Here is a 24,330-nt window from a genome sequence, read left to right as displayed (position 1 = left end):
ACACTTCTCTAATATAAAATGACTCTCCTGTTCCCATACTATTCATTCTATTTACATTATCTTTTTAAAAGTTGCCTAAGTGGGAGGGAGTGACTGGGAGTGGGGCAGTGAGCTGGATATACAGGTGAATAAGGAAAAAATTAAATTAAAAAAAAAAAAAAAAAAAAAAAAAAAAAACAAAGAAAAGATACCTAAAAGCCTTTCATCAAAGAAAAGATACCTAAAAGCCTTTCATCAGCAGTCCCAGCACTTGGAAGGTTGAAGCAGGAGAGCTGCCAGGCCTGGGCTAAGCAGTGAGTCCCAGGGTACCCTGACAACAAAAGTAAAACCCCATCCCCAAAAACAATGCATAACACTAATTAAAATAAAGCTATTCTTCAAATAAGAGTATTGTCCAATTATGACAGTAAAATAAAAGATAAAGGAGGTCAAAGGGCTAAGTTCAAATAATAAAAATGCAGTCTCACAAAACCCACTTAAAACCAACTGGGCATGGTGACACATGTCTGTAATCCCTGTGCCTAAGAGATAGAGGCACTTAGATCATGAGTTCAAGGTCACCCTTGGCTACATACCAAGTTTGAGACCAGCTTAGCCTATATGGGACCCTGTCAAGAAAAGAAGGGAGTAGAGTGAGATAGCTCATTGCCACAAGTCTGACAATCTGAGTTCAATCCCTGGGACTCATGTGGTGACAGAAGAGAAATGACTCGCAAGTTGCCTACCTCAGTCCTACTGTAGATGGGGCTACACTGTAGAATGAGCTCCCTTAAATACACACACATACAGAATCATTTTTTAATTAAGAAAAAAATGCTAAGAATGGGACTTGGGTCTTGTGTAGCCAAAGCTGGCCTCCACTCACTCACTCACTATGTAGCCTAGGATAGTTCTATGCTTCTGATACCCCAGCCTTCACTTCAAGTGCTGAGATTATAGGTGTGTATCACTGCACCCAGTTTTGGGGATCGCATCTGGAACTCTGTGTATACCAGGCAAGCAGCTCTATAAACTGAGCTCCGTCTTCAGTCCCACGAACTGCTTTTCACACAAAGATCACCACACGTTCTCAAACATAACTCATTACTAAACCAGTCAATGGTGGCTACACCTGTAATCCTAACCTGCAGAGCAGAAGCATGCAAACTGCCGCAAACCTCGTGTGAGGCCAGCATGTGCTGCAGAGTAAGTTTCCAGTCAGATGGGGCTACACTGAGACCATCTCAAATAAATACTAAAATCAGGACAAAAAAATACTTAAAAACCAAATGGTAATTCTTTTAAGGTTTATTTTACGGATATGAGTGTTTTATCTGAATGTATGTTAAGTATACTGCATGAATGCCTAGTGTTTGCTGAAGCCAAAATAGGGACCCAGGTCCTCTGAACTGGAGTTATGATGGATAGCTGTAAGGGGCAATGTGGGTTCTGGAAACTGAACCTAGACCCTCTGCAAAAATAGCAGGAGCTCTTGTCCTCTGGGCCAGTACAAAAGCCCAGGGGTTCTCAACCTGTGGGTTGTGACCCCTTTGGAGGTTAAAGGACCCTTTCACAGAGGTCACCAAAGGCCATCAGAAAACACAGATATTTACATTACAATTCACAACAGTAGCAAAATTAGTTACGAAGTAGCAACAAAACTAAATTTTTACGGTTAGGAGTTACCAGAACATGAGGAAACAAAGCGTCTCAGTGTTTTCCTGAGAACCACTGCTGCAGCCCCTTGTCTAACATTCTTAAGGACCTAGAATATTTAAAAACAAAACAAAAAAGTAGACTTTAGAGCGGTTAAGAGCATTGGCTGCTCTGCCAGAGGTCCTGAGTTCAATCCCCAGCAGCCACATGGTGGTTTATAGTGGTGCTGCACACCTTTAATCCCAGCACTAGAGAGGCAGAGGCAGGTGGATTTCTGATTTTGAGGCCAGCCTTGTCTACAGAGTGAGTTCCAGGACAAGGACTATAGAGAAACCCTGTCTTTAAAAAAGGGGAAAAAAAAATATAATACATACATACATACATACATACACACACACACACGTTTATTTCCAGCCAGATGTGGTAGTGCATACCTTTAATACAGTGGTTCTCAACCTTCCTAATGATGTGATCCTTTTTTTCCCATTAATTAATTTGTTCATTTTACATCCCAGTCACAGCCCCTTCCTGCCAGTCCCCCCATCACATAGCCCCTCCCATGATGTAACCCTTTAATACAGTTACTCATGTTGTGGTGACCCCCAACCATAAAATTATTTTTGTTACTTCATAACTCTAATTTTGCTACTGTTATGAATCTTAATGTAAATATGATATGCAGGATGTATTTTCATTGTTACAAACTGAACATAATTAAAGCATAATGATTAACCACAAAAAGAATATGTAGTTAAATACTATAAAATATTTATTTCGAATTACAAATAAATGAAATTTTGTCTTGAAACATGGTGTAGCACAGGTAACAGTGTTAACATAACACTAACCTACATTACTACATTTTGGGGCACTATTCATAAAAAGCCAGTGTGTCAGTGCGAAGGTCGAGATTGCTTCTTTCGCTAGGGTTGGTGGGGAGGTGGCGCACGCCTTTAATCCCAGCACCGGGAGGCAGAGGCAGGCGGATCTCAGAGTTTAAAGCCAGTCTGGTCTACAGAGCTGGTTCCAAGAGAGCCAGGGCTACACAGAAAAACTCTGTCACCGAGGGGGGCGGGGGGAAGAGATTGCTACTTTTTCATCATTTTCCACAAGTCTACGCCTGTATTTACACTTACTTGACAATCAACAAGCTGGAAAACCCTGTTGTACATAGACATGCTGTAGGACATGGAAGAAGGCGGCGGTGAAACACAGTCTCTGACAGAACAGGGTATGACTGCAAGCACCTGACCAGAACTCTGTACGTTGCCTCGCAGAGAAGTCAGATCTCACTGCTTCGCTCTGAGTGAGTTCAATAAAATGCCTCGTGCTGTCAGGAGCTCCTTCCACTCATCCTGAATGAACTTGTAGCGAGTGCAAACGGCATCGGGTAGGCTTGGAAAATAGGACGGGAACGTTATCTGCAAGCATGTACACTGCCCTTTCACAGAAGTTAACAGCCTGATTCTTTTGACTGGCTCAATGTCATATTCCTCGAAGAAAGCAGGGAAGGTACACAACATGTAAATTTTATTTTCATCCAATTTCTCTGCCAAAGCTGAAGTTTCATTTGGAATGACTGGGTCTCTTCAAACAAACTGAGACATGCTGATCTGGTCCTTGCATCAGTGATAATTTTAACTCATACAAATGGCAAAGATGGCAACTGAATAAGCTACTTTCTGCAATTCACTTTTATCATCAAAAAGTGCTTCAAACTGCAGTCTTGCTTTCTGATTAGAAAACATCTTGAGTCCATCACAAAACTTTTCCTCTCGACAACCATCTTCCTTCAGTGTGATTTAGCAGAGCCTTGTTCAGTGCATCCAACTCATTGCACAGTTGTGCAAACAGCTGGCTGTTTAAATCGCTCGCTCACGTTCACTGAACTGACAGAACAAAGATGCTCTTCTTTACTTCTCGTACCTCTTGGGCAGCATCTTGGCTGCTGGCATTTGCTGATGAATCCTACAGAGCTGGGACGACTTTTGGTGACTCACTCAGTAGGAAATGTTGAAATACAGACCAGCATCCTAGCATAGCTGAAGCCCCTTTCCCACAAGATCTTATTCTCCTTCAGAAATGAACCAACGTGACGAACACATCTCCTTTAGTAGTCCTTGTTTCCAGAGGCTTGCAGAAACAAAACTTATCTTTAAAGTCACCATCATTACCGCATCTCACAACCCATTAACTGTGAACAGTCTGCAACATCTGTAGATTCATCAGGCTGGATACTAAATATTGGAAGCGGCACAGATCTAATTTCCTGAATTACCTGATCAAGACTATCAGCAGACATGTCATGTAGTCTTGTTGGGGAGTGTCATTAAGTAAGGATATTACACTCAATTGTGTTACAAATTTGTCTCCGATCATCACTTGAACAACAGCAACAGTAAAAACTCAGTAATGATGTGAGGCTTTACAGCTCTGGCGATTCTGAGTGCCACCAAATATGAATCTTCAATGGCTGCTACACTTTATGGTACTTGCCACCAGAGTCAAGTCTGGGCTTTTTGAGGAGGTTTGTTTTGTTGATTTTTGGACAGAGTTTGTATAGCCTTGTATCTTAGTTAAGGTTTCCATTCCTATGAAAATACACCATGACCAAGGCAACTCTTAATAAGGAAAATGTTTAATTGGGGCTGCCTTACAGTTTCAGAGGTTCAGTGCATTATCATCATGTCAGGAAGCATGGAGACACGCAGGTAGACACAATGCTGGAGAAGGAGCTGAGAGTTCTGCATCTTGACCGAATGCCAGGAGAGGACGCTCTTCCTCGGGGGATGGAGCTTGAGCACTAAGAGCCCTCAGTGCCCACCCCCACAGTGACGACACACTTCCTCCAACAAGGCCACACTGCCTAACAATGCCACTCCCTGGGTCAAACATATTCAAACCACCATACCTTGGCTGTCCTAAAACTAGTTCTGTAGACCAGGCTGGCCTCAAACTCATGGAGATATACCTGTCTCTGCCTCCCAAGTGCTGGGATTAAAGACATGCCACCAACACCTGGCTAGGTCAGGCTTTTGTGAAGCTTTGCTTCTAAAGTAGTTGGTAGTCTTGCAGTGGCAGAGCTCTGATACTTGCTACAACAATACTGTTTCAGTTTATTGGTTTGTTTGGTTTCATAGATTCTGCTGATAGAATTTCACAACAAATAACACATTGTGATTTTTCAACTCCTGCTGTAATTATTGAGGTAAAACTATACTGTAAAAGATCTGCACTATATTTTCTTTTCTTAATGTTTTCCTCCGTTAAAGTTCACCAACACTTGTGCCTGATGCCACTGAAGACCAGCCAGACACCTGAACAACCCCATCAAGCTCAAGGTCACCGGCTGTTCTACAAGGCCAAAGAACAACAGGCCTTGACTCCTGAGATATCCCCTAGAGACATAGAGATAATACAACCTTAGAGGACGGGGCTTAAGATATATACACCCAAAGTTAAATAACTCTTTTGGCCTACTATAAAATGACTCTAGAACCTAAAACAGATCATTTTAAGATTAAAATTATTCAGAAGAAGAAGGGGGAAATGAAAGAAATTTTATGAGTCCCACAAAAAACTAATAAAATAACAGGGCCCTTTGATTCCTTTTCCCTTACCTAAATAGTTAAAAATGCCTGTCAGCAGGTTTGGGCCCAGTTAGTCAGCCACAGAAGATGTGAAATTATAAGACAAAGGCCTGCTAAGTCTTCCAGAACTGGCTGGCCATGAAAGATTAAAAAGTATGCAGGACATCCTTAGAAGAACAGAGATATGTCCAAATGAGTAATAGGCCATCTAGTGTTCTTCCACCCTTCCCCCTTTTGGGCCCGCTTGGCCTATACAGCCTGCTGATGTTCAAAAATATAAAACAGGCCGGGCGGTGGTGGCGCACGCCTTTAATCCCAGCACTTGGGAGGCAGAGGCAGGCGAATTTCTGAGTTCGAGGCCAGCCTGGTCTACAGAGTGAGTTCCAGGACAGCCAGGGCTATACAGAGAAACCCTGTCTCGAAAAAACAAAAAAAAAAAAAAAAAAAAAAATATATATATATATATATATATATATATATATATATATATATATATATATAACAACCAATCATGTATAACCACGTAAAAATCTCCCCCCACCCCTTGGTTATAAAAGTCCTAATTCTTAGAGCCTCCAGGTCAGTCCCTCTATCTCCTATGTGAGATATGGAGATATGGGCTGGCCCAGAGTTCTGATATTACACTGCCTCATGTGTTTACAGCATGCTGGTCTCTCATGAGTTTTTGGGTGGGCACCGTCCTGAGACTTGAGTGAGAATCCCCCTTTAAGTTTTTTCACTATCACAAGGGGCAGCATTCATATCAACCACAGCTGAATATAAAGACTAATTGACCCAGATAAAGTTCCCATGGTTCAGTTTCAGGTTTTTGGGGTTTTTGTGGTTGTTTTGGGGGTTTGGGAGGTTTCTCGGGTTTTTTAGTTTTTTTCAGTAATTGATGACTTTACAGTACATGGTTTTACATTTACCCAGTAACTATAATTCATGAAATGTCATTTTACCTCCAACACTGCTGCTTTCTACACGTGTACACCTGGTCCACATAAGTACATTATGGTGCCAAACCTGTCACATACACCTGTATCTGTATATAAGGGTGTATATAATATGGTTGACTGGATGATGTCTTCACACCAGGTAATCAATCGTATATGGGCTGACCTAACCCTAACCTATATGGATAGAAGAGTGGTATCTCAATTCCTAAGACCACAGGAAATATGTGTTTTCTGACAGTCTTAGGCGACCAACCCCTGTAAAATGGTAATTCCACCCCCAAATGGGTTGCAACCCACAGGAGTGCACACAGCTGTACCCCCTGCCTTTCTTATTAATCAATCCTGTTGTACACCAACCCGCCTCCCAAGAGACATCAATAACATACAATTTCTTTGTTCTGGCTGGCCTTAAACTTGCTATATAAACCAGGCCAGCCTCAAACTCACAGAGATCTGTCTGCCTCTGCCCTCCTGAGTGGTGTGACTAAAGGTGTATGCCACCAAACTTGGCTTAGGCTATAGTTACTTAAAATTAAGAAAGGGGCTGGAGATGGCTCAGCAGTTAAGAACATTGACTGCTCTTTCCAAGGACCCAGGTTTGATTTCCAGCATCTACATGGTGGCTCACAAACATCTATGTGCATGGTGCACAGACAGATATACATGCAGGCAAAATACCCACTAACATAAAATAAAATTTTTAAATATAAAACTGAGGGAAAATCTAATACCAAATAACTGTTAAGGCAGATATTACTCATAAAATATACCTGCTAAGCAAAATGTTACTCACTTGCTTTGTCTTCATCCTCAGAATCAGAATCGAAATATATCTCATCATAGTACTTTGTTGTAGCTCCTCCCACTTTGGCCACTCCTGAGGAAGACCCTACCAAACCAGAAATGAAGTTTACAAACTGAACCAAATATGATCCATAAGAAAAAAAGGAAAACCCTCCACATATACTTCATCACTTCAAATAGTAATAACTTACTCACAAGCTCATTTGTGTAGTAAAGTATTTTTACGGCAGTGACCTACTTGATTTCTGTGCCCTATGCACCTATAGGAAATTACTCCCTGATGAGTTTTCCAAATTAGAGAAAAATAATTCTTTCTTCTTTCCCACAAATCTAATTAAAGTTTAATTGTCATATTTCCAGGTTTCCAGCATACATATTATGCTTTTAATATGTATACCAGCATACCTTTTAATGATGCAATATACCATAGTGAATAAGAAAGGGACATCTTGACTCAAGGGGCATTAGGCAGGGCGATGAGCCAAGAACTACCTCCTCTGTCCAGCTTATGTCTTACATGCTTCTCCCTCTGCCGCAATTACATCTCTCAGTTTTTCAAGTTATAAAACATACCAATATGAAAACCAGTTCTGACCAGTCTTACTTTCGTAAACCAAATTTTGGGTCAGGTAAATTATATATAAAGACCTAAAAACAAAATGTGTTTATTACTTACTACAAAAGGACACAGGGATTTGTAATGACATACCATTAAATTTGCCATCAAACTCAAAAATGCTTTTGTGTGCTTTGTGCTCTTTATTCTAACTACAAAAAGAAAGTAATGCGAGGACCCGCTACTAAATAGTGTCTTTCCAATAATACATGACATGTCAATCACCAAAGAAACTCTAGCACAGGTCCCCAAGCACAGCCATTCCTTCATTTTACTAAGTATTATGTCAGTCAGACCTGGTGGTGCAGCTGTCACCCAGCTACTCAGGAGGCCGAGGCAAAAGGATCACAGATTGTGAGTTCAAGGTCAGACTGGGTAACTTAGCCAGACCCTGTCTCAAAAATTTAAAAGAGGTGGGACTGACTGTATCTAAGTGGTAGAACAACTTGCCTAGCAAACACAAGACCCAGATTTAACCCCAGCACCACCCACCATTCATACACACACGCGCACGCACACACACACACATGTACATTCACACAGAGCAATTCTTCAGCACCTACACAAAGTTCTAGAGACACAAAAGAACACAATCCTTTACAGAACATTTATGAAAACTAAGCCCAAAGTTGACCTGTTCCCAGCGAAGATAACTTGTCCTCCATTGTCTTCATGGTGGAGTTTAGTTCAGCTTCCATTTCTTTTTCAAATTCATCTTCACTTGATGATTCACTTTCTCCAGTAAGACATTCCCGGATGAGTTTCCGTTTTTGGTCTGGGGTTCCATGTAAGAGCACATCCACTTCATCTTCAGAGCTAGCATACATTTAAAGTACAGAGAATATGAATATTAAAGATATTAAAATCAGGGCCTGGATGTGGCTCAGGGGTATAGCACTTACATAGCATGTGCAAAACCCTCAGTTTGAGGTATAGCACCACAAAATAAAATAAAATTACTTAAAACTTCAATCATCTTACTGCCTGTGATAGTTTGTATATGCTTGGCCCAGGGAGTGGTATTATTAGGTGTGGCCTTGTTGGAGTAGGTGTGTCAATGTGGGTGTGACTTTAAGACCCTCATCTAGCTGCCTGGAAGTCAGTATTCTGCTAGCAGCCTTCAGATGAAGATGTAGAACTCTCAATTCCTCCTGCACCATGCCTGCCTGGATGCTGCCATGTCCCCGCCTTGATGATAACAGATTAAACCTCTGAACCTGTAAGCCAGCCCCAATTAAATGTCGTCCTTATAAGAGTTGCCTTGGTTATGGTGTCTCTTCACAGCAGTAAAACCCCAAGATACTGCTCAACAGCAATTTTTAGTTATACAAATTTACATGCGATATACCTACCATATTACATATAGTCAATGTTCATTAATAGCCAAGGGATTAGCTAGTCCTTCCTATTTTCAGCTTTGGCTTTTTCTGGTTTGGGGACAGGGTTTCGCTATGTAGCTCTGGCTAAGCTGAGACTTGCTTTATAGAGCAAGCTGACCTCAAACCTGCAGCAATCCTGCTTCTGCCTCCTGAGTGCTGAGCTGCAGACGTGAGCCACAAGTGTAACCTGATCTTTCTCTTTTCTTCTTGTGTATAGGTGTTCTGCTTGTATGTGCATCTGGTCATCAGTTGTGGTACCAGAAAGGGCACTGGATCCCCCAGAGCTCCAGCTGGATGATGTGAGCTGCCCTGTGAGCTCTGGGAGTCTAATCCAGGTGCTCTGCCACAACAGCCAATGCTCTAACCACTGAGCCGTCTTTCCCGCTCTCTTTTTGGCTCCTTATGTTACCACACTACTTTCCAATACCACTGAACCAATGTATTAACTAATTCCATTAAACTAAAAAAGCTTACTTCACAGAACTGAGAGTTTTATTTAAATAAAAACAATATGATTAGTATCTAGTTAATACACCGACATAAAATATTTAATAGCAATTAAAAATTATAATTTAAAAGACAAGTAAAACCATGCTACAGAAAACTGTTAATAGAGAGAATGATGTACACTGTTTTTCCTGGTGTTGGAAACTGAACCCAAAGTCTCGTGAACACTAAGCACCTGTTCGGCCATTGAACTACATCACTGGCCCTAAGAAAATTATATTATACTGGGCGGTGGTGGCACATGCCTTTAATCCCAGCACTTGGGAGGCAGAGGCAGGCGGATTTCTGAGTTCGAGGCCAGCCTGGTCTACAGCATGAGTTCCAGAAAAGCCAAGGCTATACAGAGAAACCCTGTCTCGAAAAAAAAAAAAAAAAAAAAAAGAAAGAAAGAAAATTATATTACATTTCAAATTCTAACTAACTTCTGTCAACTTATATTGACTTCTATGATTAGTTTCCTATCAACAGATTTACAATGGAATTAAGTCAATAATTAGAAAGAAAACAACAAAAATGAATTAAGTCAGGGCTAGCAAGACAACTCAGCAGCAGCTAAAGGGCTTGTCACCAAGCCAGATAATCTGATTTCAATTTCTCGGGCCCACCTGGAAGGAGACAGCTGTCCTGTGACCTCTACACGTGTGCCACAGCGCCCACAGGTGCATCACAGAACCCACGCACGTGCCACAGCACCCACATGTCCACGTACACTAAACTTTTAAAAATGTAATTTAAGGGTTGGGGGAAAATGTAATTTAAAACATTTAAATGAATTAAGTCAGACATGGTAGTGCATGCCCATAATCTCAGCACTTAGAAGGTCAGAGGGTGAAGAGTTCAAAGCCAGCCCTGGGCTACACGAGACCTTGTCTCAAAACAAGAACAAATTAAATGTCCAAGATAAAACCCTGTCTCAAAAAAAAACAAAACAAAACAAAAAAATTAAATGTCTAAGACATTTCTTGTTGTCGGCCTTTGCTACTCTGTGGGTTCTTTCTTCCTTCCACGTCTTAATCCCATTTCATCCCATCACTAACTGGGAGAGAAAGGAGGATAAAGGAAGGGAGGGGGCAGAGGGAGAGGGACATCTGTAAATCTAATCCCTTCCCTTTTGTTTCTCCTTTGTGCACGACTACTCACAAAACCACAACCAAGCCCCCCTCAACAACCAACAACTACTGACCCCGCCGCTTGGGGCCCTAGCATTTACAGACCCTCTGAAAAGTAAATCATAGTCAGCTGCTGCGGACAGTCCAGAGCAGCCCCACATCCCACACCTCGGATTAAGAGGAAAACATACTCTTACAAGATTTCTTGCTTTTTAAAGAAACCAAGATTCTAGAATTCTCACTACAGCTTCTAACACGCTGTGAAGAACATGCGGAATAATTAAAGGCTGCCACTGGTACTGAATTGTAGAGTGCTTGCCTGGGTTTGCACACCGACATCACATAAAACAGATGTGGTAGTAAATGTATGTGATCCCTGTGCCTGAGAAGTGGAAGCAAGAGGACCAGAAGGCACCAGCCCAGAATACATGAGATCCTGTATTAGTAATAACAGATTCAGTGGGGGAGGGGCACACACCTTTAATCCCAGCACTCTGGAAGCAGAGGCAGACTGATCTCTTGAGTTCAAGGCCAACCTGGTCTACAGAGCAAGTTCCAGGACAGCCAAGGCTACAGAGAAACCTTGTCTTCAAACCCCTCCCCCCCCCAAAAAAAAAAAAAAAAAAAAAGAAAAGAAAAAAGGAAAGAAAGAAGTAGATAAAAAGAAATACATCTCAGTACTCTGGGCTGTAACTCTGGACAGAACACTTGCCTGTCAGGTACAAAGCCCTGGGTCTGATCCTTACAATCCTTAGCACAGCAAAGAAGGGCAGGGATGGGGGAGAACTGTAAGATCCATACAACATACTACCACAGGTAAATCTCCAGAAAAAAAAAAGCCAAATTCCAAAGATTACATAGCGCATAACTCCACTCACACAACATTCTTAGAAATGACAAAACTGTAGAAGTGGGGGACAGATGGGTGACATCAGGGGGTTCAGTAGGATGCAAGGACAGAAAGGAACCAATGGTGACTACCAACAAGTATCAGGAGGGACCTAAGTGTGATGATGCACACCTGTAGTCCCAGTACTTAGGGGGCAGAAGGTGCGTGGTGGCACACCTGGAAGACCACAGGAAGTGGGAGGCCAGCCTGAGACACACAGTGAGCACCAAGGACAAGGGAAAGGAGGCCAGTATACCACAGGTAGTAAAAGACATCCTTGCAATGATACAATGTGCTGTCTTCACTGTTTTTAGTGTTCACATAGTGTCTGTATTTATGTGTGCATAGTGCATTTGGAAGTCAGAACACAACTTTGAGAAACTGCTTCTTGCCTTCTGTCTTGTTGAGAAAGGGTCTTTCTTGTTTCTTGCAGTATAATGCAGGCTAGGTGGTTCTCAAGCTCCAGATGGCATCTTCCTGTCTCCACCTCTCACCTCACCGTAGGAGTGCCGGGATTAAAGACTCATACTAACACATCCAGCTTTTTACATGAGTTCAGGGGATAGAACTCATGTCCTCAGGATCGCACAGCAAGTATTTTCCCAGCCCTGAACTATAATCTTCTACAATGGTTCTCAAAGTGTATGTCATGACCCTAATCGGGGTTGCATATCAGATATCCAGCAAATCAGATATTTACATTATGATTCATAACAGTAGCAAAATTATGGTTATAAAGTAGCAATAAAAACAATACCATGGGGCTAGAGAGATGGCTCAGCGGTTAAAAGCACTGGCTGCTCTCCCAGAGGACCCAGGTTCAATTCCCAGCACCCACGTGGATCCAGGGGATCCAACATCTTCATACAGACATATGCAAAACACTAAATGTACATAAAAATAAATGATTTTTAAAAATGAAACACATATATAGATAGATTAAAAGATATCGTGGGTTTAATACCCAGCAAGGGGAGAAAAGATGAGCTTTACAAATACGTATAAACACTACAAATTCCTCAAGTAGGATAAATACAACCATTCCAGAATTATCACAGAACTTTATCAGTGCCAATCACAGATCATCTTCTACGAAAATAGGCAACTTCATTTCCCCTAGTATATATGGAAGACAAGAATTTAGTATTTATTGCTATCATAACCAATATATATATATATATATATATATATATATATATATATATATATATTCCCATTCACTATTCTCTAATTTCTACTTGACAGTCTTCAGGATAAGTACTTCATGCTAAGGCCTGTGGTCCTCACTAGCTTAGGACTGTCCCATACTTGTATTTCCATTTACAGATGAGAAGCTGAGGATTGCTGACTTGCCTTCTGTCACAGTACTAGTAAACGGCAAACAGGGTTCCATCTAAGGATTTACACTTGGGGCCCACGTAATTCCAGAACATCCCTCTTCCCGCACTGCTTTCCATCCTGGCTCCCCAGAGACTGAGCAGCACCATCAGGCACCCCGAAGCTCCCGCAAGAGAAGCGGGAGACACAGCGTCCAGGGACGGCGGAGCACAACGGCCTCAGCCAAGGCCGATACGGGCGGATACGCGAGGCAGCAGCCCACCTGCTCAGAGCCGGCTCCTCGTCGCTCGGCTCTTCCACCGCGTAGGGGTCATAGTCATCCTGGAGCCGGTTCATGGCTGTCTAGGGACACTACACGGTCCCGGTGTCTGTGTACTCCGCCAGAACCCCCAGAAGCCTCCCAGAGATTCTACTTCCGCCCGCATGAGAGTCCTTCCTGTGCGCCTGCGCAGGCCGTCCCAGGGAAAGGGATGCAAGAGTGGGGGGGGGTGTCAATGTTACCATGTCTCTTTGAGATTATTTGGGTTTGTTTGATTGATTGATTGTTTGTTTGTTTAATGTGTGTGAGTTCAGTGTCGTTCTCTTTGGATTGCTGGGAATTGAACTCAGCGCCTCTGGAAGAACAGCCAATGCTCCCACAGCTTTAGTGGGCGGAGTCGCGTTGAGAAACTTATGAACCTATGAACGCTTTCCTGAAGCGATGTCACCACAAAGGTATGAAGTATGTAGATTAGTAGACACGCAAAGACTACCGATTCCCCCCACATATTTTTTATCATGCCATTAGTGGATAATATCTACATGGTGTAGAGAATAATTTTAGGGTGCAAGGTTAGAAAACAGAATGTGATGTAGAGAAAAACGCATTGAAGAAGCGACCGTACCTAAAGAGTGAGTGTCGAATAATGGAGTGCCTGCACGCAGCAACCATAGCTTACGCTTTGCCTGACATTGGCAATACCATGCTTGCCAAGATTGTCGCAAAGATGGCTCTCTACCTTCTCTTCTTTTTATTTTTTTTTCTTGTTTCTTTTACTTTTCTGCTTCTTTCTCTTCTTTGTTCTTCTGCTTTCTAAAGCTTTTATTCGGCTTTGAGGTGGTCTTACTGACCCCGTTTATCTTGCAGCTAGCAATGTAGTCCTAGCTAGTTTTTCTTTGCTTAATTTGCATGCAATTGTAATTACAATTGGCTTACTTAAGAAAATACAAAAGAAAAGCTTAACAAACTAGAACGTCATCTGGTACAGATTCTGTGGGATCAACTAAACCTTACCCCTGACCCACAGCTTTAGTGGGTATCCGGTGACATCACCACAAAGGCATAGAGTATGTAGACACGCAAAGAGTACGTTTCCCCCCCACGAGCCGGGCATTGGTGGCACACGTCTTTAATTCCAGAACTTGGGAGGCAAGGGCAGGTTAATTTCTGAGTTTGAGGCCAGGCTGGTCTACAGAGTGAGTTCCAGGACAGCCAGGGCTATACAGAGAAACCCTGTCTCGAAAAACCAAAAGAAGAAGAAGAGGGGGCGGGGGAGGGGAGGGGGGGGGAGGGGGGAGGGGAGGGGGAGGGGGGGAGGGGGGGGAGGGGGGAGGGGAGGGGGAGGGGGGGAGGGGGGAGGGGAGGGGGAGGGGGGGAGGGAGGGGGAGGGGGGGAGGGGAGGGAGGGGGAGGGGGAGGGGGCGGGGGCGGGGGCGGGAAGAGGAGGAGGAGGAGGAAACTGTAAGTGAAAAGTGATGGAGTGCTGCTAGCAGCATTCGTAACTCATACTTACCTGGCAGGGGAGATACCATGATCAAGAAGGTGGTTTTCTTTTCTTTTCTTTCTTTTTTTTTTTTTTTTTTTTTTTTTTTTTTTTTTTTTTTTGGTTTTTCGAGACAGGGTTTCTCTATGTAGCCCTGGCTGTCCTGGAGCTCACTCTGTAGACCAGGCTGGCCTGGAACTCAGAAATCCACCTGCCTCTGCCTCCCAAGTGCTGGGATTAAAGGCGTGTGCCACCACCGCCCGGCCACGAAGGTGGTTTTCCCAGGGCGAGGCTTATCCATTGCACTCCGGATGTGCTGACCCCTGCGATTTCCCCAAATGCGGAAAAATCTGTGGTAGTTGGAGACTGCGTTCCCACTCTGTAGATGACTACCTATATGAAGTAGCTATTGTCTTAGTTTTTTTGATTATTAGTTTGTAATTCAAAGCTTAAGGGTTCCCAGATCTTCATAGTACACAATGCTGTTTTTACTGAAACAGGTTGAATCCTAACTACGCGGTGACGATTTTAACAGAAGTATTAGTAAGTCAGATAATGGAGCAAAACCAGGTGTTACACTGGTCAAGCTTTATGTAAAGTTGACACATGCTGACTGCGTGAAGACTTCACTTTGAGAAGATGGGAGGATTCATTTGTGGGTGGGGCTACCCGTGGGCTGGCACTCCTGAGTGGGAAGCTATGAGAGATCAGTAAGTAAACAACGAGCTTCCACAACCTTTTCTTTGGTTTCTGCTTCAGCGAGTTTCTGCCTTGATTCCTGAGCTGACTTCCTTCAGTGACTGTGGAACTGAAGGTTCTGAAATAAATCTTCCTCCCCAAGTTAGGAGGAACTGCCCTTGGTCCTGGACTCTTATCAAAGCAATAGGAGCATCATTTGTTGTGGCCCAATTAACTTCATTAGGACTCTCTGTATGAAATTAACTGTAAATTAACTGTGGGGGATGAGGGGTCTCCCCTCTAATATGTACTGTTGTTTTATTACATTATGTTGTCAAGTTCCCTTCTAAATATTTGTATTTATACCCAAGGGTTTGTATTGCTTTCAACTGTCTGATTGAAAAGCTGTCAAGCGTTTTTTCTGTGTCACATTAACATAGTGGTTACTGCGGAGAACCACAACTGGTCAAAATGCAAAGAGTAAGTAACCGTGCTTAATTGCAGATGAATGGTCTACATCTGCTCCCACCCGAGATTCTGAGAACTAGGAAGAGAACAGTCTCCTGTAAGAACCGTCAAGAGTGGGAGGAGAGCTGTGAAGTGCTGTCTTCTAGACAGGACAAGGCTGTCGCCTGCATCACCTCACTGAAGCTGTGGTTATCAGCACAAGGAGGCCGAAGGGGCTCAGAGGTGAAGAACACGTGCAGAGGACCAGAATTTCCTTCCCAGCACTGAGTGGGCCAGCTCATCTGCCTGTAACTCCAGTTCCAGGAGCAGAGAAAGGGTATTTCCCAAGACAAACTGCCTATAGACTAGTTGAATCCGCTCCCAGGTTCAGCAAGAACCTTGGTAAACAGTAGAGAGAAACAAGGAAGATACTCTATCTCAACCTGTAACTTTTGCCCTCTCTGCGAACACATAAACATGTGTGCTCATACATGTAAACATGCATACATACCACACATAACTACATGCTTTTTGCTTTTGCTTTTGCTTTTTTAATCCTCCTGGAACTCACTATGTAGATCAGGCTAGCCTTGAACTCACAGGGATCTACTTGCCTCTGCCTCAGACCCAGCCCAAAATAAAATAATTTTTAAATTCTTAAAAAGTTGTGTGTGTGTGTGTGTGCGTGCGTGCGTGCGTGCGTGCGTGCCTGCCTGCCTGCCTGCCTGCCTGCCTGCAGAGGTCAGGAGAGGGTGTTGCAGCCCCTGGAGCCATAGTTATAGGCAGTTGTGCAATGCCTGACATACTTGCTGAGAACCAAAGTAGGGCCCTCTACAAGAGACCCAAGTACTCTTAATCAGTGAGTGAGCTATTTCTCCAGAATCCAAACCAAGATTTAAAAATTAGAGCTTGCTGAGTGGTGATGGCACTTAGTCATTGTTCTAATTCTGTGAAGAGATACCATAACCAGGGCAACTCTTTTCCCTTTTTGGTTTTTGAAACAGGATTTTTCTGGGTAGACTAGGCTGGCCTGGAACTCAGAGATCAACCAGCATCTGCCTCTGCCTCCCAAGGGCTGGGATTAAAGGCATCACCACCATCCAGCTCAAAGAACCTGTTATAAAAGAAAGCATTTAAATGGGGACTGGCTTACAGTTTCAGAGGGTGGTCCATTATTATCATGTTAGGGAGCATGGAAGCATGCAGGCAGTAGCTAGAACAGTCTGAGACCTTCACAGCCTGATCCACCAGCAAAGAAACCCCAAAGCCTACCCCACCCCTACCTGCCCCTGTGACACAGTTCCTTTAAGAAGTCCACACCTCCTAATGCCACTCCCTAAGTATTCAAATATGAGTCTATGGGGCCATCCTTACTCAAACCACCACAATGGCTGTAGGGGAGTTTAAACAGGGTCTCTCTCCGTAGTCTTGGCTATACTAGAACTCACATAGCTCCATCCACCTGCCTCTATGTCCCAAATGCTGGAATTAAAGGCATGTCTACCAGATGCCACTCGTATCTCTTAAGTTTTGAAGCAACTTCAGATGTTCTACAAATGGCTACCTGCATGTGAATTTTGTAGAATACTTTTGTGTGCAATGTTAGTGGGTTTTTTTTTTTAATACTAGTTTAATGGCCTGACATACAATCAAAAATCAAATTCACTAGTTAACTTTGGACTCAAAAGTCTTAATTTTACCCTTGCCAAAAACATGTCAAGGATGTGGAGAGATGGTCTGGCTGCTGAGAGCACTGGCTGCTCTGCTCCTGCAGAGGACCCAGGTTCTTCAGTTCCAGCACCCACAGCGACTTAAAGTTGTAGTCATTCCAGTTCAGGGGACCTGATGCCCTCTTCGGACTAAGCACTCACGCACATAAAATAAACATGAATCTTCTTTTTTTTTAAAGTAAAATAATCTAAACCATTCATTCTCATCTAGATAGAAATTTATTTACTGAACAAGTTGTGTGTTTAAACTGTTAAAGAGATGTTTCTAGAATTGTTGACATTAGAATACAATTTCTTTTATGCTTGCTTGTGTGTGGCCCCTGACTTACATGCAGGCGAAACACCCATACATATCATCAAATAACAATAAAATTTTTTACAAACAACAACTCTTGCAAGTTGTTAGGACTGAAAAAAATGGTGATTGGTTGTTTCCTCCTTACTAGGGTAATCTCCAGCTTCTGCAGAACTGCCTTGCCGTTTTAAATGGAGACACATAGGCTTCACTCCACCTTCTGATGAAAAGGGCTGCCTTCAAATCTGGTTTGTTTTCCTGACGACCTCTGGCATCTAAGCTCACTGGGAACAACAGAAACAGCGGGCACAGTGCATCGGCTCTTCTTCTGAGAGACAGTGGAGCAGCTGGGCTCACTGGCCGCAGGGTAGCGGCCTGCCACCTCGCACTCCACCTTCCAAGAAGCCCAAAGTTCAACCTCTTTTCTTTAAGTAGCCTGTCTTAACTGTGTTTATTTCGTATGTGGCGATTCTATGGCTGCAGGCCTTATTTACCTAAGAATCGCTTGTCCAGTTTTAACATTCTCAAAGTACATTGTTCACACAAGATAAAGGTTGCCTTTCTCAATATTGTTTTAAGCATCCTGTTCCCTTAGTTCTTTCATGTATCCGTGTAAAGCATCTTGATGAGACTTACTTTAAATTAATGAACGTAGAAGTTTTGGGTCAGACTTTATGTGAGCTTTATAAGTATGATCTCTGAAGAAAAGCAGATGTGTTAGTATGTTTGCCTTAAACTTGTGAACTAAACCAATATTGTAAACGCCCAGAGGCACCAGCGGCGTTTTTACTCCGTGCCCCTTGTATCGCTCTGGAATTCGGGGTAGCTACAATAAATCTACTCCGGTATTATGCTTTACAGTGCAGGGTTTTTCTTTTTCTTTCTTTCTTTCTTTCTTTCTTTTTTTTTTTTTTCTTCTGTTGAAATGGCCAAACCAGGTTCACTGAATGCTTTACCTCTCATAGAGTGACCCAGTTTTCTGGGTGCACTGTTTGAGAATGCAGCAGCAGCATGGCTCCCTGGCTCCCGTCCCTGTCTCAGTCAGATAACCATGAGACATTTGTCAACCGAGCACCTTGGTGCCTACCATGGCTGTGTAGTGAGTGGTGTAGAGGGAACTGTCTGCTAGGAGGAGAAGCGTGGCGGGGGGAGGGGATCCCCAGGACGAAAGTGGGGTACAGACAGGATGCGGAGTCCCTGGAGTGAGTCCCTGGATGTGTGTCAGGCACGTCTGGTCTTTCTGACTGGCCCAGACATGATCCCCGTGTTCCTGGCCTAAACTTGAGTTGGATGATGGACTTCTCTTACCTTTTCCTTACTCCTCTCCTATTTGGAAACCACAGGAACTTGAGCCGGTCACCCTGGAACGGGTTCCTAGATTGTTTACATTTCTCTAAACCATCCTGAAGATTCCATACAGGTCAAGTCCCAGACCCAGCCTCAGCCTCTCTCAGCACACATTCTCTCCCTGTGTGGTTAGTGTACTTGCTCTCTCGACTGACGTTTCCCCATGCCATTCCATTGGTTTTCCTGTTGCCCCAGACATCGTTTTCGTCCTTCGTTCCTTCATGTATGCGAACTTGATTGGTAGAAATACACCCACGTGGTGTCCACCAGTGAGTGAGTGCAGGACCAAGAGCCCTTGCTTCTAGATTCTGTCCGGCCCTCACCTGCTGCTCTTGAAGCCTCAATCCGGAATGGGCAAGATCCTCTTGACTTCTGGCTCCATTCTCTGCTATAAAGGACAGGTTGACCTACCTCACAGGGATGTTGTGAGGATTAATAAACGTTGGTGCCGTGCTTCGGAAATGTGAAGGTGCTGTGTAAACTCCGAGAGATGGAAGTGGCCCAAAGCACACGACGGTTCTCTTTCCCGTGGGTTGTTTGTTTTTATCAACGTGGTCTCCTTAGGAGGGGAAAAGAGTAAATATTCCGAACATTAGATTTTTTGCTTATTTTTTCTGTACTGTATAGAAGTGCTTTCGCCTGCCCCTCTGTGTGCCCCATGTGTGCAGTGCCAGAGAACACCAGAAAATGGGAAGGTGAGGCAGAAGAGAACATAGGATCCCCCAGAACCGGAGCTTCGGTGTGGAGGATGCTGGAAAACGAACCCCGGGTCCGAGGGAAGAGCAACCAGTGTGCTCCATCACCGGAACATGTCTCCAACCCGTGTTCTATGTGCAGATGAGTGTGTAGTGTGTGAGGGCAGGGACCTGGGCGAAGGTCGGAGGAGCACTTCTGGGAGTCAGATCTTCCAGCACGTGGATTGTGGGGATCAAACTCCAGCTGCCAGCTGTGAGGCAGGTGTGTTTGCCCCGCTAAACCTACTTATCAGGTCCTGGATTCCTTGTGAGCATGTGTCTGGGGAAGTTAGTAGCAGCTATCTATACTTGTCTGGAGGCCTTGGGTAGGCTGCATAGCCTACAAAACGATCAGATAGTGTGCAGGGCTTTCTCACCAAGACCTGGAAAATAACCTGGGTAGTTGGGCCTTGTGCTGCATGCCTGTGATCCCAGGCCTGCTGCTGTGCGGTTCAGGCCAGGCAAGACCCAGAGGTGAACGCCTGCCTCTCAAAACAAGGGAGGGCAGGCGTTGTGGTGCACACCTGTAAGCCCAGCTGCGCCTGGGGGACCTCTGAGTCTGATGCCAGCCTAGTCTACATAGGAAGTAACGGACCAGCCAGGGCTACATGGATGTTGTACCCCATCCCCACCCCAAAAGGGTTTGGAGCAGCAAGCAGGGTGGCTCACTGGGTAAAGTTGCCTGCTGTCAAGCCTGAAAACCTGGGTTTGATCCCCAGACCCCCTGGGGTAGGGGAAGAGGACCAACTCCCAGAAGTCAGCCTCTGACCTGGACACTCATGGCACACCCACATGCACAGGATTAGGTTTATATTAATGAAAACCAAAGCAAAAAGAATGTACTTCCGTACAAACAGGGCTCTGTCTGAGGCGTACTGAGGAAAACTTTGTGCCTGTGGCCCAGTGTGGGTGGGGAAGAGTTAAGTGTTTGGCAGTGAGTGTGAAGAGGGACACACACACACACACACACACACACACACACAGACAGGACTTGCTAGAGGAACCGGTATAGACTCCAGACATACAGAGAGACAAGTTTTCAGCCCAAAGGAGACTTATTTGCCCCAGAGGGACAAAAGGCAGGAAATACGAGACAGACAGGAGATAGAGGACAAGGGGGAAGGGATACATAACAGGGTGGGGGGTGGAGTGGGAGTCGGGGGTGGGAGAGACTACCAAAGGTGGAAAGAGAGGGACAGACTCAACCCACTGGCAAATGGCAGCTTATGAGATAAAATGGGAAAGCCCGTGCTAAAATGAGGTGTTTGGACTTGGTTGGACTTGTTAGTTGAGGTAGTCGAAACGGAGCTTTTAATTGCTGAACTTGAATACTTTGATAGCTGGACCTTGGTAGTCAGCCTCTGGAGGAGGACGTGACCAAATGACCTGGGTGGCTAGCTTTAGGAGTGTCATCTAAGGGTATTTTAGCAAGGCAGAGGAAATGGGGGGAGAAGGCCAAGGGCTTATTGCTTGTCATGCTCGCCGAATGCTTGCGTGTTCCAGCTGTCTAGAGTCCCCTCACTGGCTGACTTATTGGGCCCATGAGGCAGAAAAGTTGGGTCAAGCAGAGCACGGTGCAGAAACTGGATTGAGGCAGTCTCCAGCAGATGGTTTTTAAAAAGGTACTGCTGCTGTTGGGTGACGGATTCATCTATTTGGAGCTGGGGTTGAGGGAGGGCCCATCTGGCAAGAGCCTGTACCACTCTTGCAGAGGACCAGAGTGGGATCATCAGCATCCACTTTAGGCATCCCTTGACAGCCCGACAGCCTGTAACTCCCACTTCCAGGGTATTCCATACCCTTCTCTCGAATAGCGCACACACACACAGACACACACACACACACATACACACACATTGTTGTGTAGCCTTTTCTCCACACTACGGCAACTTCTTAAGCTGGAGGCAACAGAACTCAGAATAGCTTCAGGAAGTCCCTGAAACTGACCAGCTCCACTGGTCCCCGCCCCACCCCGCCCTCCCAGGAGTAAACAGTAAAGGCTGCTGAGAGTTGCCTTCAGAGAAGCAAGCTGCAGAGGAGCCTCTGAGAGCAGAGCAGCTGAGGTGTAGATCAACTGAGCCACCTGGAGGGGATACTGTCCAACCTGCTCTGCAGCGGCCTGCAGGCTGTTCTGTGCAGCCCGGGGCCCTGGCTTTTGTGAACTGTTTCCCAGACTGGGGAGGGCTCTGGTGATGCAGCTTGTAACAACAGAATAACAACTCTGAGATTGAAATGTTTGTGAATAAGTGCCTAGGCCAAAAGCTTTGGCTCGTTCCCACTCGTTCTCTTCTAAGTCCTGCCACGTGGCTAGCTAGTTATGGCTCCTCAGGTTCGTGTGACATTCTCCATCAGCATTCTGGGCGAATAACTCTATCCCAGAATCCTCTCTCCCTGCCGGAACTCCTGAGACACCAAATCTTTTGGGTTCAGACTCCATCTTAGAGAACCTGACCTAAGGCTGAACTCGAGTTAACTAACAGGAGGGTATGTAGCCAGTTTCCAGGCTACCCCCAACAAGACCCGCACCAGTTTCCAGGTTACTCACCCAACAAATCTGCATCTCCACAAGCCTGCCCCAGACCCTTCACTTCCTAAGAAGCACCAATGGGGAGGAAAACAGAATTGAGTTTAGAGTTTGGCTCCCAGCACCAGCCGATTACGTTAAAGGCCGTAATGCCCCCACCCCACCCCAGTCAGATGTGTACCAGGCTAGTTACCCCTTTCTTGCCTCTATAAATGCTTGCCTGACACTGAGGTCCGGGCCACGTCCCGTTCTCCTGCGACAGAGACAGTGATGTGGCCCAAATTCGACCTTAAATAGAGAGACCCTAATGCGCTTGCATCGGATTCGGGTTCGTGGACGGTTCTTGGCACGACACTCCCGCCTCCTACTTCCCGCCTAAGCTAATAGGCCAACAGCTTTTGTATTGATTGACAGGTGATGCTTCCATACAGGACCCAAGAGAGTCTCTCCACAAAGCTGTCTTTGAGGCATCCCTGTTCCTGTAAGTCACCCCTCACCCGTAAGCAACTCCAATGAAACTCCTGGGTCCACCGAGTTGGAGTTGGACTTTGGTGGTATCCGTACTTTTGTCTGCTGTGGGGCCCGGATGTGGAGTGCGTAGATGTGTGTCGTGAGTCCCCAGGAAAAGTCTTGTCGCACAACAACTCGTAATTTAAAAAAAAAAAAACAACAAAACAAAAGTAAAAGCCTTTTGAAGGGACGTGAGGTGAGACACTCCTTGTACTTTATGTGTATATGGAGCTTGTCCACCCACATCTGTCTTTTTCCTTAGAAACTACGGGTGTTGAAGAGGTTTCTGTTGGGATTTAACCTTGACTGGGGGAACTAAAAGTGAGCACCCCGGACAGGAAGGACTATCGCCCTACCCCGGCTCCCCCGGGGTACCCAGAGAAGAACCATTGGAGAGAGCTGTGTTCTGGAGCACTATAAACCAGCCCACCTAACCATGGCCTCGGGTCACCGAGCCGGGTGCCCTACCTCCAAGGCCTCAGCCTGATTTCCAAGTAGAGCAGTTGGGGAGTTTGGAAACTTGGAACAGGGGCTTTGATTTTCATTTTCTGGCAGATGCTCTTTCTGGGGACTGACTGGTGTCTTTACTGATCAGAGCTGTGTCCTGTGCATGGCCGAAGCTGTTTCGATTTGGGGAGGGGGTAAGGGGGAGGGGGGATGTCGATCCTGGAGACCAGAAGCAGGATCTGTCGACTGGAAAGCACCGGTCAGCGTGCAGATCCCACACGAAATGACTGGGGAGTTGAGAGAGAGCCAAGTTAACTGTCCTGTCTGGGTTTGTGGGTGGTCAGCTTGACATCAGAAAGGAAGGGACTTCAGTTGAGGAAATGCCTCCGTGAGATCAGGCTGTAAGGTATTTTCTCAATTAGTCATCACTGAGTGACCTATCCCTGGGCTGGTGGTCCTGGCTCCCATAAGAGAGCGAGCCAGTGAGCAGCACGCCTTCATGGCCTCTGCATCAGCTCCTACCTCAAGCCCTGCTTGAGCGCCTGTCCCGACTCGCTCCAACCATAGACTATGATCTGAAAGTGTAAGCCAAATAAACCCTTCCTTCCCCAACTTGCTTTTTGGGCATGGTGTTTTGTGGAAGAAATAGAAAAACCTTAGCCAAGACAGTAGTCTGGGACTGGACTATTAAAAGGAAGGGAGAGAGGAGGGAAGAGGGAGGGAGAAAGGAAAAGGAAGAGGAGGAAAAACGAAGTCAATCACTCCTTCACTGTACACCAATGGTTGGGGTCAGGTAAAGAGGATGGGAGGGAGAGCACAAGATGGCTCTGCAGGGCGGCAGGGTGGTGGTGGTGCACGCCTTTAACCCCAGCACTTGGGAGGCAGAGGCAGGTGGATTTCTGAGTTCGAGGTCAGCCTGGTCTACAGAGTGAGTTCCAGGACAGCCAAGCCAGGGCTACACGGAGAAACCCTGTCTTGAAAAACCAAAAAAAAAAAAAAAAAAAAAAAAAAAGATGGCTCTGCAGGTAAAAGCTGCTTACAGTTACAGCCA

At 45.0% G+C, this 24,330-nt stretch overlaps 1 protein-coding gene and 1 long non-coding RNA gene across 2 annotated transcripts in view; one reads left to right on the top strand and one right to left on the bottom strand.

The window, feature by feature from the left end:
• Nucleotides 1-13,264, bottom strand: part of Eapp (E2F associated phosphoprotein) — a 24,620-nt gene extending 11,356 nt beyond the window's left edge. The window contains exons 1-3 of the mRNA XM_034513857.2: nt 13,089-13,264; nt 8,239-8,420; nt 6,978-7,073 (exon numbers count right to left, since the gene is read on the bottom strand). Of these exons, the coding sequence (XP_034369748.1) occupies nt 6,978-7,073; nt 8,239-8,420; nt 13,089-13,162 (352 nt within the window). The 5' untranslated portion in view covers nt 13,163-13,264. The remainder of the gene's footprint in view (nt 1-6,977; nt 7,074-8,238; nt 8,421-13,088) is intronic.
• Nucleotides 13,259-18,575, top strand: LOC117716799 (uncharacterized). Its single transcript, XR_004607833.2, has 3 exons — nt 13,259-13,540; nt 15,750-16,029; nt 17,869-18,575. It is a non-coding gene; the product is annotated as an uncharacterized LOC117716799 (long non-coding RNA).
• Nucleotides 18,576-24,330: the final 5,755 nt, after the last annotated feature.

This window comes from Arvicanthis niloticus, chromosome 11, assembly GCF_011762505.2.
Source record: "Arvicanthis niloticus isolate mArvNil1 chromosome 11, mArvNil1.pat.X, whole genome shotgun sequence".
Taxonomy (NCBI): Eukaryota; Metazoa; Chordata; class Mammalia; order Rodentia; family Muridae; genus Arvicanthis; species Arvicanthis niloticus.
This window is presented reverse-complemented; position numbering and strand designations above follow the sequence as displayed.